General features: G+C 42.2%; 1 protein-coding gene across 1 annotated transcript in view; it reads right to left on the reverse strand.

Annotated features, from left to right (window-relative positions):
* Nucleotides 1–16,431, reverse strand: part of NT5DC3 (5'-nucleotidase domain containing 3) — a 79,760-nt gene that overhangs the window by 50,026 nt on the left and 13,303 nt on the right. The window contains exon 2 of the mRNA XM_004373770.1: nt 3,350–3,534. Within this exon, the coding sequence (XP_004373827.1) occupies nt 3,350–3,534 (185 nt within the window). The remainder of the gene's footprint in view (nt 1–3,349; nt 3,535–16,431) is intronic.

Raw genomic sequence — 16,431 nt, forward strand, 5'->3', positions numbered from 1 at the left:
AAAGTATGGCATCCAGAACCAGGAAGGTGGTGGTCTCCCTCTATTCCACCCTGGTCAGACCCCACCTGCAGTAACATCTTCAGTTCATGGCCTCACACTTGGGAGGGACAAACCAGAGCATACACAAAGGAGGGTGACCAGGATAATGAAAAGAATGGAATAGGCAAGTAAGAATAGCTGAAAAAACTAAGAATGAAAAGCCTGGGAAGAGAAGTCTTGGAGGGCATAATGAGGCTTGTCTCTATTACACCCAGCTCATTATATATCTGGTACTTAAAGAGTCAAGTAAAAATGATCAGTTGCCACGATTTGGGTCTCTAGGTTACTCATACTCACCCATCCCACCCACCTTAAGTCCACTTTTGCTGGTAAACTTCTTCAAGACTAGGCTGAAATATCACCTTCTTTGTTATGTCCCCAATTCCCTCAGGCAGAGGTAGTTGTTCCAACAATCCTGTATGTATCCCTAGCCCTCTGTTCAGATTTCTATTGAGGACTCCACCAGGTGGCTTCATAATTTATCCGCCCACCTGGCTGACTCCCTCATTACACACTGCTGGTTCTCCAAGGGCAGCACCTGTGTCCTATTCCTCTTTATCCTCCCTGCTTCTATTACAGGGCTTAGCACAGAACCATAAAAAAAAACCCGATGCCATCGAGTCGACTCCCACTCATAGCAACCCTACAGGACAAAGCAGAACAGCCTCATACAGTTTCCAAGCAGGGGCTGGTGGATTCGAACTGCTGATCTTTTGGTTAGCAGCTGAGCTCTTAACCACTGTGCCACCAGGGCTCCAAGACATTCAAAATATTCTCTATATAAAAAAAAAATTCAAATTAGTACTGAGGGTAAGACCCTGCCTACCATTTGAGGAATCCCTTCTAATCAGCACTCGCCAGGCTGCTACTTCACCAGGTGTGGAAGGAGCTATGTCACTGCTCTGTAAGCCTTGAGAACACAGACATCTGCAGCTGAGTCTTAGTTATCTAGTGCTGCTATAACAGAAATACCAAATGTGGATGGCTTTAACAAACAGAAGCTTATTCTCTCACAGTCTAGTAGGCTAGAAGTCAGAATTCAGGGAGCCAGCTCCAGCGGAAGGCTTTCTCTCTCTGTTGGATCCGGAGGAAGATCCTTGTCATCAATCTTCCCTGGTCGGGGAGCTTCTCAGCACAGGGACCCCGAGGTCCAAAGGATGTGCTATTCTCCTGGCTCTTGTTTCTTGGTGGTATGGGGTCCCCTTGTCTCTTTGCTTGCTTCTGTCTTTTAAATCTCAAAAGAGACTGACTTAACACAAAACCTAATCTTATAGGTTGAGTCCTGACTCATTAACATAACTGCCACTAATCCTGCCTCATTAACATCATAGAGGTAGGATTTACAACACAGAGGAAAATCACATCAGATGACAAAATGGTGGGCAATCACACAATACAGGGAATCATGGCCTAGCCAAGTTTACACACATTCTTAGGGGACACAATTCAATCCATAACATTCCACTCTTTGGCTCCCCAAAATTCATGTCCTTGTCACATGTAAAACACATTCACCCCATTATATCATAGCAAAAGTCTTAAATCAACTCCAAGTCCAAAATCCAAAAATTCCCCTTTATCTGTAAAATCTAGAATACAAGTTACCTGCTTTCAAAGTACAATGGTGCAACCGGCATAAGCTAGACATTTCCATTACATATGGGAGAAACTGGACAGAAAGAAGGAGTAATAGGCACCAAGCAAGTCAGCAGAACACATTACATTAGCCCTCAAGGCTTGAAAATAATCCTGTTCTCTGAGACCATTTACACAATAGCCCTGCCCTCCAGACTCTAGGCGTTGGCCACACTCTCCAGATTCCTAGTGGACGCCCCTGTGCCCTGGGCTTCAGCTCTGCCATCCAGGCCGACTGGAATTGCAACTCTGCTTCCGTGGCTTTAGGTACACCATTCTCCTAATCCATCTGGGTGGCGACTCCACCCTTTGAGACTCCAGAGTTCGTGGCCCTACCCTTTGAGACTGAGGCAGCTCTGCTTCCTGTGTTCCTTGTCTCTTCAGCTTCTGCTTCCTGTGTTCCTTGTCTCTTCAGCTTCTGCTTCCTGTGTTCCTTGTCTCTTCAGCTTCTGCTTCCTGGTTCCTTGGCCTCTTGGCCCTCGAGCCTCACAGCCTGGATATGTGCCCTGCTGGAGCAAGTTTTCCCAAGCTCTTCAGCTCTACCAACAAGTGCCCAGAGGCACCCTACTCTGCCAGAAAGCATCCTGTGCAACGGCATTCAGTTCTCTTGTTCTGTGGGTCGGCTCCAGCGCTGTCTCACACCAGTCTTCTGGTTCCGCTGCTATGGTTTCTCTGCTGCTGCTTCTCGCCGTCTGCATCGTCTCCGCTGTAACAGCCTCCTCACTTCCTTCTGAGTCCTCACCACAACTGTCTTTGATGTCCATAATTCCACCAACAGTCTCTTCAAGGCAATCTAGGCTTTTACTGTTAGACGCTTTAAAGCTCTTCCAGCCTCTATCCATTCACAGTTCCAAACCGCTTCCACATTTAAGGTATGTGTTAAAGCAGCACCCCACTGTCTTTTGGTACCAAGTTCTGTCTTAGTTACCTAGTGCTGCTTAACAGAAATACCAAAAGTGGATGGCTTTAACAAACAGAAGCTTATTCTCTCACAGTCTAGTAGGCTAGAAGTCAGAATTCAGGGCAATAGATCCAGGGGAAGGCTTTCTCTCTGTGTTGGCTCTGGGGGAAGGTCCTCGTCATCAATCTTTCCCGGTTGAAGAGTTTCTCAGTGCAGGGACCCTGGGTCAAAAGGTTGAGCTATTCTCGTGGCTCTTGTTTCTTGGTGGTATGAGGCCCACCCCATCTCTTTTGTTGCTTCTCTCTTTTACATCTCAAAAGAGACTGATTTAAAACAAAACCTAATCTTGTAGATTGAGTCTTGCCTCATTAACATAACTGCCTCTAATCCTGCCTCATTAACATTATAGAGGTGGGATTTACAACACACAGAAAAATCACATCAGATAACAAAATAGTGGACAATCACGCAATACAGGGAATCACGGCCTAGCCAAGTTGACACACATTCTTGGGGGACACAGTTCAATCCGTAACAGTCTCCATCAATGCCAAACTTACAGCAGTCTTTTACCAAAGAGACAGCTGAAGACTTTTTTCAAAACAACTACCTCGCAGATATAGTTATCTGGAACAGAATAAAATCTACTCATTCATTCAGCAACAACTTACTAAACGACTTCTATGTGTCAAGCAAGGGGCTGTCAGCTCAAGGCTGTTCTTTAAACGTGTAAGCAAAAAGGGGAGGAAGACCCAAATGTCCCTGTCATCTTACCCGGTGTTCATTTATAAGAAGGTCTCGAGCAGCATTAAATATCAGTGTGTGGAGGTGCTTTGAATAAAACACCAAAGTGTAATCATAATCAAAGCCATAGATTTCAATATCTGACAGGCTCATTTCATTGTTGGAGAAAATGGCGTCTGGATTCAACAGGTTGTTCATAATTGAAGGAACCAAATCTAGAAGTAAAGAAAAAATACATTATATCGTATAATAAATAAAGGTTAGCATTATTTTTAAATAAAATGAGTAAGCTAAAGTACAAGAATGACTTGCTTCACCTTAAAAAGATTACACTAAGTGAAAGTTTATGCCAGTCACAGACCACATACTGTATGATTCCATTTATATGAACTATGCAAGACTAGCAAACCCAGAGACAGAAAGTCGATTAGTGGTTGCCAGGGCCACGGGCGGTTGGGGGAAAATGAGGAGTAATGGCTAATGGATTGCAAGATTTTTTTTTTTTCTTTTAAGAGTGATGAAAATGTTCTAAAATGGATTGTAGTGATGATTGAACAACTCTGTGAATATACTAAAAACCATTGAATGGTATGCTTCAAATAGATGAACTGTGTGGTATGTAATTTACACCTTAATTAAGCTGTTATAAAAACAGAATGATTTGCTTCAACATCACAAAAAGATGAGCTTTGCTTAAAAAATGATACACGATAATTATAGATTTTAGAAGACAAAAATGTGTAAACAGTAAAATTTAAATATCACACATCACCTCAACATCCACACACAAAAAAAAACTAGTAACATTTCATGTATTTGCTACCAATATTTTTCACGTATAGATTTTACACAGGTGACCTTACACGGTATATAGTTGTGCATTGTGCTTTGTAAATTTAATATTCTATCATGACTATCAAGTCCTTGGGTGGTGCAAAGAGTTAACATGCTTGGCTGTTAACCAAAAGGTTGGAGGTTCTACTCTACCCAGACACACCTTGGAAGAAAGGCCTGACAATCTGCTTCCGAAAAGCCAGCCACTGAAAACTCTAGGGAATACAGGTTTTCCTACTCTGACATACATGCGGTTGCCATGAGTCAGAGCCGATAACTGGTTGGTTATCATGACTGTATTCCCATATCATTAAAGATCTTCTGAAAATGTAACTTTATACCATTACATAAGATTTTGGTACACTGACGTGCCGTAACCAATCTATTATTCTGTTATACACCTAGGTTTTTTCCTATTTTAATAAAAATAACACTGCAGTGAACATCTTCATATGATAGTCTTTGTCTGCCTTTTAAATTATTTCCTTCAGATGATATATTAGAAGCAGGATAGACCCCCGGCATAACCCTTGTAACCTGACCCTACAAATGCCAGTAAATTTCTATTAGTCAGAAAAGACTGCCTTAAACCAGCCCAAGCTAGATTTGGGCCAGCTGTGACCATTAGTTAACCTCAACAGCGGACACAACAACAGGTGGAACCAATCAGAAGGAAACGCATCACCCGGACCCTATTCCAAAGCTAGAGATTTGACAAGAAACACGTGACCTCTGTTTCCTAGCTACCATAATTCCTGCAACGTATTCTTTCTAGAATTTTCCCTCCCCAGTACGCCTGCACAGCTGCCATCTTGCTACCCAAATCATATATAAGCCCTGTTTCCCCATAGCTCGGGGAGTCATATTTGAGGAACTTCCTCCCAGCTCCTTGCTCTTCGCATTTCAATAAAGTTACTTTCTCTTTCTCAAAGACCGGTGTCCAGATTACTGGCAGGTCTGAGTGCGCCAGACAAGGACCCACCTTCCCGGTTCAGCAACACCATCTGGGTCCACTGGCTCCAATGTTAGCTTTTGAGTTTCTTTTTTGAGCAGTTTTATTTGTAAGAACTGCTATTTCATGACTTCTATTCTTTCTTAGAGGTCTTCCAAAAACTCATTCTACCTCACAATTACCATACGAGTCTACTGGATGTTTTTCAAAAATCTAAGATGCAACATGGATCTCAGTGATCTTACTTTTCCTATATCTTGAAATATTTTCCTATTTTATCATTCTAGGAATAATTTCATCATTAAAACAAACAAACCAGTTGCTATCAAGTCGATTCTAACTCATAGCGACCCCATGTGTACAGAGCAGGTTTCTTTGCTGTAATCTGTATGGAAGCAGATCGCCAGGCCTTTCTTCCCATGGCACTGCTGGGTAGATCTGAACCACTAACCTTTAGGTTAGTGGTCAAGTGCAAACCATTTGTGCCGCCCAGGGACCCAATTTCATCATTACCCATCAATTACTCCTACCTATGATAAAAAAGAAAGCTTGAAAATGATGGGATCATTTAAGATGGTACAATAGTGAAATAAATCATCATTACAACATCATCCTTCAGTTTCCTCATTGCATTGCCCAAAGGACTGCATCATTTTTCAGGAAGGAATACAAGAAGTCTGAAGATACCATCTTTGCAGTCATTTTTTAGCTTTCACAGAACACAGTTGAGAATTCATGTAATTTTTCATTTTCTACCCATAATGGCAAAAAAAAGAAGAAAACTGACAGAAAAAGATATTTCACAATTATTAGATGAGTCAAAAGATTAATGCCAAGACGCAGGCAGTAGCTCTTTAGAGTCTGATTGAAATTGATCATATAAGTGAAATCTCAGACTTCATGAGTCTTCATTATATCAGCACATCCTGGATGAAATTAAGGATCAAAGATTGAACAATACATTTCTAAAGACAAAAAGGAAATATGGTATTCTCATCCAATTAATCGTTTAAAAGATAATCAATTATCAGGAAGAATTTCAGCATGCAATATTGTATGACAAGATATGGACCATGTTACTTTGCTAAGAGGATGTGACAGTATCCTTTCACCTTTTATGATGTTTATGCACCAAAAGTTACTTGAAACAGCTTGTAAGCAGGCAAATGCCTAAGACAGATGCCTTTTGTAGGAACATGCAAAACAACTAACATATACACACAAAAATCGAAATGTCTGTACCTTGCTGTTGTTGTTGCCATTGAGTCAATTCTGACAGCAACCCCATGTGTGCACAGCGGAACTGCTCCATAGGGTTTTCAAGGCTGACCTTTCAGAAGCAGATTGCCAGGCTCCTCTACGTGGGTTCGAACCACTGATCTTTTGGATAGTAGTCAAGCTCTCAACCATTTGTGCCACCCAAGAACTCCTCCACTCTTACTACTCCTACATTACTAAGAACAACCACCTTGCTGCATTATAATAGCTAGGATTTATTAGGCTCTTACCATGTACTGATGTTCCTGAGTGGTGTAAATTGTTAATCAGCCTGACTGCTAACCAAAATGTTGGAAGTTTGAGTCCACCAGAGGTGCCTTGGAAGAAAGGCCTGGTGATCGACTTCTGACAAATCAGCCATTGAAAACTCTGTGGAGCTACTCTGACACACACAGGGGTTGCCATGAGTCAGAATCAACTCTACGGCAACTGGGTTTTCTTACTATGTACTACACGCAATCATAAGACTTTATATTATCCCATTTAATCCTTACAATAACCTTATGAAGTAAATATTATATTATCCCCATTTTATAGATGAGGACACTTGAGGCACAAAGAAATTATATAATTTGCTGAAGGACACACAACCACTAAATGGCAGAACTGGGATTTGAACCAGTAAATCTGGCTCCAGAATTGATGTTCTTAACTCCGTTCCCCATGGTGATGAGAATCAACCAGCATTTGTGAAGGGTTCATTTTTTTCTAAAATAAAATGTGGTTAATCCTTCATCATTTCAGTGCTTACCATAAAGTCTACAGTGTTTCTCCTTTGTCTTCGGCTCACTTCTTTCTGCCTATGAACAGCCCACAGCACCCACTTCCACTCTAAGGGGTCAGCTGAAATATCTAAGAGGCACTTCTCACGTACAGTGGCACTCCAATCAGGGGACTGAGGCATGAGGAAAGGTTTGGGTCCCAGCGGCTGGGAAGTGTTCTAAGCATCATCTCAGAAAGCTCCTTCCACCTTTGGGGCATGGTTGCCTTTGGAAACCAGACAAAAGCTATGAGCCCTCTTCCAGAAAAATGCGCATGCAGAATTTATGTAAAATTTCAGGGGAGTTTTGACCCCTGAAGCCTACTCATGGTGCCCAGTTAAGTTCCCACATTCCCATTGCCATCGAGTGGATTCTGACACACAGTGACCCGATAGGACAGAGTAGAACTGCCCTATAGGGTTTCCAAGGCTGTAATCTTTACAGTAGCAGACTGCCACATCTTTCTCCCACAGAGCAGCTGGTGGCTTCGAACTGCTGACATTTCGGCTAGCAGCTGCGCGCTTAACCACTGCACCACCAGGGTTCTTTAGTTCCTACGTTACACTTAAAACCAAGCCTTTCTAACTCCACACAGCATTTCCAAGCTAATGAATGCAAATATACGAATGAATAAATTAATTTTACTCCCGCTGAGTCTACTAAAAATCCAAACAGTCAAGATTCACCAACAATTTCATTTCCTCGCTGGCTTCTTTTGCCAAAATCAATGAGATAATGACCTTGGTTTTTGTTTTCCTTTGCAAAAAAAGGCAGATCTGAGGATGCTAAACATACACTAACATTTCCAAGAAACTGGAAGACAGACAGTTCACAAGAACTAGTCCTAAAGAAGGGGAGAGGCCAGCTGTACCAAGTTCTCTGGTCTCTAACATCAAATATCCCCAGCCTTGCGTAACTGATGGGCCCCTGGAGATGATGCAATTTTCTGAGGATGAGCACACCGCATTGTCCACATGAAGCAAGTGACACGGGACTACTTACTGAGTGACCAAAAGCTCCACTTTCACAAATGACCTTTCCAAGGGAAGTCCTAATACCGTGTTTAAATTAAAAGTTTAAATTTAGAAATGGAGTTGGCAATCAACTCTAGCTCCCTATCTACTGCTAGGGAAGCATACGTGAAGCCCTCAAGAAAAAACTCCTTCCACGGAAAACCAAGAATAGTCAGCACATCTCCAAAAGCTGCACGTAATTTCCCCCGCTGGAGTAAAGGCCAAGTTTTATTAATCACATATATGCCATCACCTGAAAGCCTGAATGCTTCACTCGTCATCCTCAAATAAACACGAGGAACATGAGAAGCTAAGAAGTGATCTCAACACCCCATGAGACCATCTCAAGAAAGTGTTAAGAGCAACATGAATAATCACAAGGTGAAAGAATGCCAGCTACTCTCCAAAAGAGAAACACTGTCTAAACTTTAGACTCTAAAGCATAAACCGAGCACCTCTTGACTAGTCAGTTATGTTCTTTCCCAAAGCAGAAACAAGAGTGGGAACAAATTTAGAAAATGAATGCCTTTTGGATAATGGATGATGGCAGCAAGACTATACAATTATTGCAAAAAAAAAAAAAAATAGAAAGCCAGCTCTGTTGCTCATTTAGCCAAAGAGCAGACGAGAACACAGTTCTCCAACGCTGCCACTCTGACCTGGAAGCTGCCACTCTGATGGAACTGTCAGAGCAGTATATCGACAGGGAACTGCCAGAAATTCAGGCTGGATTCAGAAGAGGTCATGAAATGAGAGGTATCATTGCTGATGTCAGATGGATCTTGGCTGAAAGCAGAGAATACCAGAAAGATGTTTACCTGTGTTTAATTGACTATGCAAAGGCATTCGACTGTGTGGATCATAACAAATTATGGATAACATTGCGAAGAATGGGAATTCCAGAACACTTAATTGTGCTCATGAGAAACCTGTACACAGATCAAGAGGTAGTCGTTCAAACAGAACAAAGGGATACTGTGTAGTTTAAAGCCAGGAAAGGTGTGCGTCAGGGTTGTATCCTTTCACCATATTCAATCTGTATGCTGAGCAAATAATCCGAGAAGCTGGACTCTATGAAGAAGAACGGGGCATCAGGATTGGAGGAAGATTCATTAACAACCTGCGTTATGCAGATGACACAACCTTGAAGCACTTACTGATGAAGATCAAAGACCACAACCTTCGGTATGGATTACACTTCAACATAAAGAAAACAAAAATCCTCACAACTGGACCAATACGCAACATCGTGATAAACAGAGAAAAGATTGAAGTAGTCAAGGATTTCATTTTACTTGGCTCCTAAATCAACACCCATGGAAGCAGCAGTCAAGAAATCAAGAGACGCATTGCCTTGGGCAAATCTGCTGCGAAAGACCTCTTTGAAGTGTTGAAAAGCAAAGATGTCACCTTGAATACTAACGTGTACCTGACCCAAGCCATAGTATTTTCAACTGCACCATATGCATGCGAAAGCTGGCGAATGAATAAGGACAACTGAAGAAGAATTGACTCCTCTGAATTGTAGTGTTGGCAAAGAATACTGAATACACCATGGACTGCCAAAGGAACAAACAAATCTGTCTTGGAAAAAATACAACCAGAATGCTCCTTAGAAGCAAGGATGACGAGACTACATCTTACATACTTTGGACATGCTATGGGTCAGCGAAAAAGAGGAAGACCCTCAAGGAGATGGATTGACACAGTGGCTGCAACAAAGGGTTCGAGCATAACAAGGATTGTGAGCATGGCGCAGGACAAGGCAGTGAAAGACCACTATGGAAGAATAGGAGTCCCTTGGTGGCGCAAACAGTTAATGTGCTCAGCCACTAACTAAAACATTGGCTATTCAAATCCATCCAGAGGGACCTTGGGAGAAAGGCCTGGCGATCTGCTTCCAAAAGATCACTACCATTGACAACTCTATGGAGCACATTTCCACTCTGACACACGTGGGGTCTCCCTGAGTGTAAATCAGCTCAACAGCAACTGGTAGGTAGGTATGGAAGAATGCCATTCCTTGCCTAAATATCTATCTTTACTACTGAAAGATACAGAGAGAATGAATATGAATACGAATGAAGTCAGAGCTTAGATACAGAAGTCACTTTTCATCTATTGAAACAAACATTTTTAAACTATGTAAAGATCTCTGCTTGCAAAATATTTTTGCCAAGTACTTCATCCCATTTCATGTCCAGAAATGCCAAACAACTCTCCCTTAACAAAGGCCCTGAGCCTTGTGGTGCCCAGCACTGTCTAAGAGTGGTGTGCCGGAACAGTACCAAGGTCACAACAGAAATCCATTCCCTGAGCTGTGTCAAGGAATGTTCCAGATGTCCTCAGGAAGCCAACATGACTATCACTCAGCCCTTGGGTACACAGCATTGGAAAGCTCTGGAAGTTTAAACCAAATGCATTATGTACTCTCAGCATCCCCCCAGGAACTAGTCAGATGAAGACACATGGGGGTATAAGGAATGGTCTGACAAACTGAGGTCCTAAATTCTTCCCTCTGGTAAGCCACGGGTGTAGGTCGTGGCTGCCTTTACGTGCCCAGCATGGTACAGCCACCTCATGCTCACTTATATGCAGTTCTCCTCTCCCTCCAGACACAGGGGAGAATTACAATCAACCCTCCACCCTCCCATCCCCAGCTCAGGCCAATAGACTGTGGGCAGAAGTGGCATGTGTCACTCCAGACCCAAGCACCCTCCCTTCCCTATGTGCCTATCACAGCTATGGAGACACCCCAAAACGGAAGTAGTCTGGAAAGCAAAGTTACCACGTGTAGGGTGACTATCCTGAAGAGCTGCCTGAGTCCCCAGCATACTTTGCATGAGTAAGAAATATACTTTTGTTGTAATAAGCCACTGAGAATTTGGTATTGCTTCTCACTGCAGCATGACACAGCCTAAACTGACTAATACCCCTTCTACTCCTTCAGTACCCTGAATTTCTTTGGGAAATCTCCCCTCCCCACATTCAGATTATGTGGTCTCACTGGGGTTCCACTACACTAACTACTGCATGGAACCTGAAAAAGATGCCAATGGGGAAGACAGCAGTGTCAAGAGACAGCAAGAAATCACCTAATGGCGTCATCTGAACTCCTGGTCAAGTCACCTTGAGGTCTCTGGGTCTCTCAATTACAAGAACCCATAAAATGCCATCTTTGCCGTTTTTTGGGGGGTTTTTTTTGCCTAAATTAAATCAGTTTGAGTTGGATTTTCTATTGTTTGCAGCTGAAAGAGTCCTGCCTAAAACTGCATTTTAAGATTGTGCAGCTACCAATTGGAAGAGCATAGTTGATGTCACTGAACTGTGCATGTAGAAATTTTTGAAATGGTGTATCTTTGGCTATGTATATTTTCACCAAAAAAAAAAAAAAAAGGGTCGAGAAGGGAGAGAGTTGACATGTAGTGGGGTTGTTAACCAATGTCATAAAACAATATGTGTACTACTGTTTCATGAGAAACTATTTGTTCTGTAAACCTTCACCTGAAGTACAATTAAAAAAAAAAAAAAGAAAGAAAGAAAAAGATTGTGCAGCCACTCGAAATTCTTGCTCTTTACAAGTTTTAACTCTTTAGCAGGGCATCAAAGGCATTCTCCATTCATACTTTAATCCATCTTTTCAATCTTAAATTCTCCTTCATTTGCCCTATTTTCAACAAGATGGGTATCTGCTACTCTGTATTCTCTAACATATACTATAATTAGCTACCAACTTGAGTCAAATCTACCTGGAGTATTTGTCTCTTTGTCCTGCTTCTCTATGTAAACATTGGTTAGCTACATGGAAAAAATGGCAGGTGAGATACTCCTTCACACTATACTGCAAAACAAATGCCATGAGAATCAAAGACTTAAATTAAAAATAAGAAAGTAAAAGAAATATACAGATTACTATTTATCTCATCTCTGAAAAGAATATAACTTTCCAAACATAAAAACAACAGAATAAACTCACAAAGGGTTGCAACAGATTTACAATATAAAATTTTCAAACTTCTCTGTACCCAAAAATATCAAAAACAATAACTGGGGAGGGAGGCACAGTAGATAAAAAATTACAAACAGCAAAGAACTAATACCCTTAACATAAAAAATCCATACAAAAACAAGATAAATAAAAGGTAAAGGATATACACCAAGAAATGTTTTTTATTAAAATGGTGAATTTTACTCAAAATAAGAAAATTAAAACAACTAGATACAGTTAATAGTAGCTCTCCCGGAAAGGTGAAATTACATGTAGTTTTACTGTCTTTTTTTCATTTACATGTTTTTCCATAATATGCATGTGTTACTTGGCTAAGACTTAAAAATAAGATGCCCTTTTCCACCTATCAAAGTTGCAGCGGTGTTTTTATTGCTTTTGTTGTTGTTGTTCATGTGCTCTTTTGGGGGATTTTTCTATTCTTGCTTTGTTTGTAACAACAGAACTCAAAGTTGGTGATGGCTTTGAGAAACGGGCAGCCTCACTCAACTGCTTTTATGAGAGTATAAATCGGCACAGCTTTCGGGAAAGCAGCTTGGCAATAAATATCGGAGTCTTTTAAAAATATTCATACCCTTTGACCTAGTAATTCTCCTTCTAGCAATCTATGTGAAGAAAATATTGAGAGATGTGAATAAAGATTTATATACGAAGATTTCATTAGAAGTGATATTAATAAAGCAAAAACTGGGGGGAAAACTAAATCTCAAATAATGGGGGGGATGATTAAAATAGTGTGATATATTCGTAAAATGGAATCTTATGCAGCTGTGAAAAAGGATTTTTGCAAATTTTAAAAACATGAAGAAATATTCACTATGAGTGAAAACAAGATACAAAATTTTATACAGAATGAGGTCCCAGTTTTGTTTTAAAAGGCCACCCATGCACACTGCGTACACATAAACTATATACAAATACGCACCAACATAGATCAGAAAGAAGAACAAAAGGAAATTCATCAAAACATTAATAAATCATTTTTTCTAAGTTACAGAATTTTGAGGAAATTTTCTTCTTTCCTTTCTGTATTTAAAAAAAACCAAACCCATTGCCGTCAAGTCGACTCCTACTCACAGCGACCCTTTTTGTATTACCTAGGTTTTTTGCTCCCATAGGTATGTATTTGTATTACTTTTATAATCAGAAAAAAAAAAAATTTTTTTTAAACACTGAGGAAAATAAAAAATGTTATAGCCTCTACCCCAGTAATTTCACCGTTTCAGAATAGTGCCTGGCACATAAGAAAAAAAAGGAGGTGGAGCCAACAAGTCACTATAGACAGAAGCACCACACCATCCCTCTACAGCAAAGACCCGAAAAACTAAGTAAAATAGATACAAACGTCAATCCTGGAACCCTAAGTGTCAAATGAAGGGATAAAGAACTAGATCAAGACTGAATGGAATAAGAAACTGGCAGAGAACAGAGAACAAGGAGAGCTATGGAGTGGAGGTTCCCTACTAGCCAACATGGCACAGATTTGCCATCCTGGACCTCAGCCACCAAGAATGGTGGTGGACACGGAGTACGGAAAGGCAACTTCACAGAGCTCCCAACAGGAGACAGAGCACCCGGTAACCAGGGATAAATGCTTTCCCACACCCTACCCTTCTTCCCTCTATGCGGCCTTCGCAGCTTTCCAACAGGCTACAGTCACTCGGCCAGAGAGACAGCAGCTCACTGCCACTCAGGTCCGCCTTGCCCCCACTGGCCAGCTCCTTCACCACTATTTTTTTTGTTGTTATTGGGGTGTTTTTTTTTTTTTTTTTTGGCTTTTTTGTGTGTGTTTTCTCTCTCTCCCCTTCTTCCTTTTCTTTCTCCTGCCCAGGTAACCCCATGTGCTGTCTCTGCCCCTTCTCAACGGGCTGTGCCACATCACTCGGCTAGAGAGCCAATGCTCACAGCGTCTCCAGGTCCGCACCACCCCACTGGCACGCTCCCTCAGCACCATTTTTTCTTTTTTCAGTTTCTTTTCTATCTCTCCCTTTCTTTCTTTCCTTTCTCCCACCCACCTAGCCGCATGTGCTGTCCCCGCCCCTTCTTGACAAGCTGTCCCACACCACTCAGCTAAAGAGCCCCTGGCACACGGCCTCCCCAGGTCTGCACCACCCCACCAACAGGCTCCCTCTGCGCCACTTTTTTTTTCTTTTCAGTTTCTTATCTCTCTTTCCCTTCCTTCTTTTCCCTTCTCCCACCCACCTAGCCCCGTGTGCTGTTCCCCATCCCTTCCTGATGGGCTGTGCCACCTCACTTGGCTGGAGACTCACTGACACACAGCCTCTCTGGGTCTGCGCCACACCCACCAGCAGGCTCCTTCAGAGCTGTTTTTTTTTTCCTCTTCTTCTTCTTTCAAATTCTTCTCTCTTTCTCCCTTACTTTCCTTTTTCCTGCTGACCGAGCCCCACATTCCTTCCCTGTCCCTTCTTGATAGACTTTGCCACACCACTCAGTTAGACAGCCACCGGCACATGGCCTCCCTGGGTCCACTGCGCTGCCCCCATCACTGGGCTCCCTCAGTGCCATGTTTTTTTTCTTTTTGTTGTTGTTGTTTCTTCTCTCTCTTCCCTTCCTTCCTTTTTCCCACCCACCTAGCCCTGGGCACCGCTCCCCTCTTCTCAACGGGGTGTGCTGTACCACTCGGCTAGAGAACCTCAGGCACATGGCCTCCCTGCATCTGTGCCACCCCCACAGCCTGGCTCTCTTGGTGCTATATTTTTTATTTTTCTTTATCTTCCCCCTTCTTCCTCTCATCTAGGCCCTGTGCTGCATGCGCCCCTTCTTGACGGGCCATGCTGCGCCACTCAGTGAGAGAGACATCAGCTCATCGCCACCCCAATTCCACCCCACCCAACAGCCAGCTCCCCCAGCACCACATCTATATTTTTTGTTGTTGTTGTTTGGTCTTTTTTTTTTTTTGTCTTTCTGTTGTTTCTTCTCTTTCCCTTCTTTCCTTTCCTTTCTCCTGTCGATCTAGCCCTATGTGCCGCACACACCCCTTCTCAAAAGGCCAAGCCACTTGGCTACAGAGCCACTGGCACTCGGCCTCGCCGGGTCTGCCCCACCACCACCCACCAGATCCTAAAAGGCTACCATTTATTTCATCTTTTTTTTTCGCTTCTGTTTCTCATTCTTCTTTCTCTCACCCACTGTGCTCCACACATCACATCCTATCCCTTCCCTCCTGCCTATCTGAACCGTGCACCAAGTGCCATGCCACTGAGCTGCACTAGCATGGACCACCAGACCCCACCCTGCGCTGTCCCCCAGCCCCGCCCTGTCAGCCACACTACAGGCCAAAAACGACCAGTCCTCATCTCTCCCTCCTACTGGACCTGCCGTGTTGCACCATATCTGAGCGACCCGCCCTGCCCACTTGGACAAGGTGACGAGAAGTATCGTGCCCACAGACGAGCAAGCAACAAAGCACGCCCAGCCCGCTTGCCCAGACATAACCAAAGAAAACAAAAAACCAGAACAAAACAAACAAATCTACAAGCAATAAATGAAGAAAATAATTCCTGAATATCCTGAAGACAGCAGACAATATTGAAATGTATTAAAAAAAAACAGGACAGGATGGCTCCAGAAAGCAACTAAAATAAAATACCCAATGACCTTCTGGTAGAAGAAGAGGCACTGGAACTACCTGAGAAGGAATTCAAAACTCTAATATTCAGGGCTCTCCAAGAGATTAAGGAAAACGCAGACAAAAATAAGGAAAAGATAGACAAAATCATGGAAAATACACACGAGATCAGGGAAAACAGATACAAAGCAGTGGAAGAATTCTGGAAAATAATACAAGAACAACATGTCAAAATAAACAAACAACTAGAAATCATACAAAAACAGCAATTAGAAATCCAAAAGATAAACAAGATTTCAGAAATGGACAGTGCAATACAAGGTTTTGGGAACAAATTTGTAACAGTGGAAGAGAGGATCAGTGAAACTCAAGACAAATCCTTGGATACCACTTTAAGAAAAAATCAAAGAATGAAGAAAAATGAACAAACCCCTGAGAACAACATGGGATACAATCAAAAGCAAAAATTTGCAAATTTGCATGTTATCAGAGTTCCAGCCTCTATCTGTGTCCGCACGCCTTCCTCCAAAAACTTCTGGGAACACTTCTTAGGCCAACCAAAGCAAAGGAAAACTGTCTACCCTACACATACTCCATTTGGAGCCCCAAATACCAGCTATATTTGTACTGGTTCATGATAGACCCTCAGATATTTGAAATCAGGAACTAAACCATGTTA

The sequence above is a fragment of the Trichechus manatus genome, unplaced genomic scaffold (genome assembly GCF_000243295.1).
Source record: "Trichechus manatus latirostris isolate Lorelei unplaced genomic scaffold, TriManLat1.0 scaffold00027, whole genome shotgun sequence".
NCBI classification, from domain to species: Eukaryota; Metazoa; Chordata; class Mammalia; order Sirenia; family Trichechidae; genus Trichechus; species Trichechus manatus.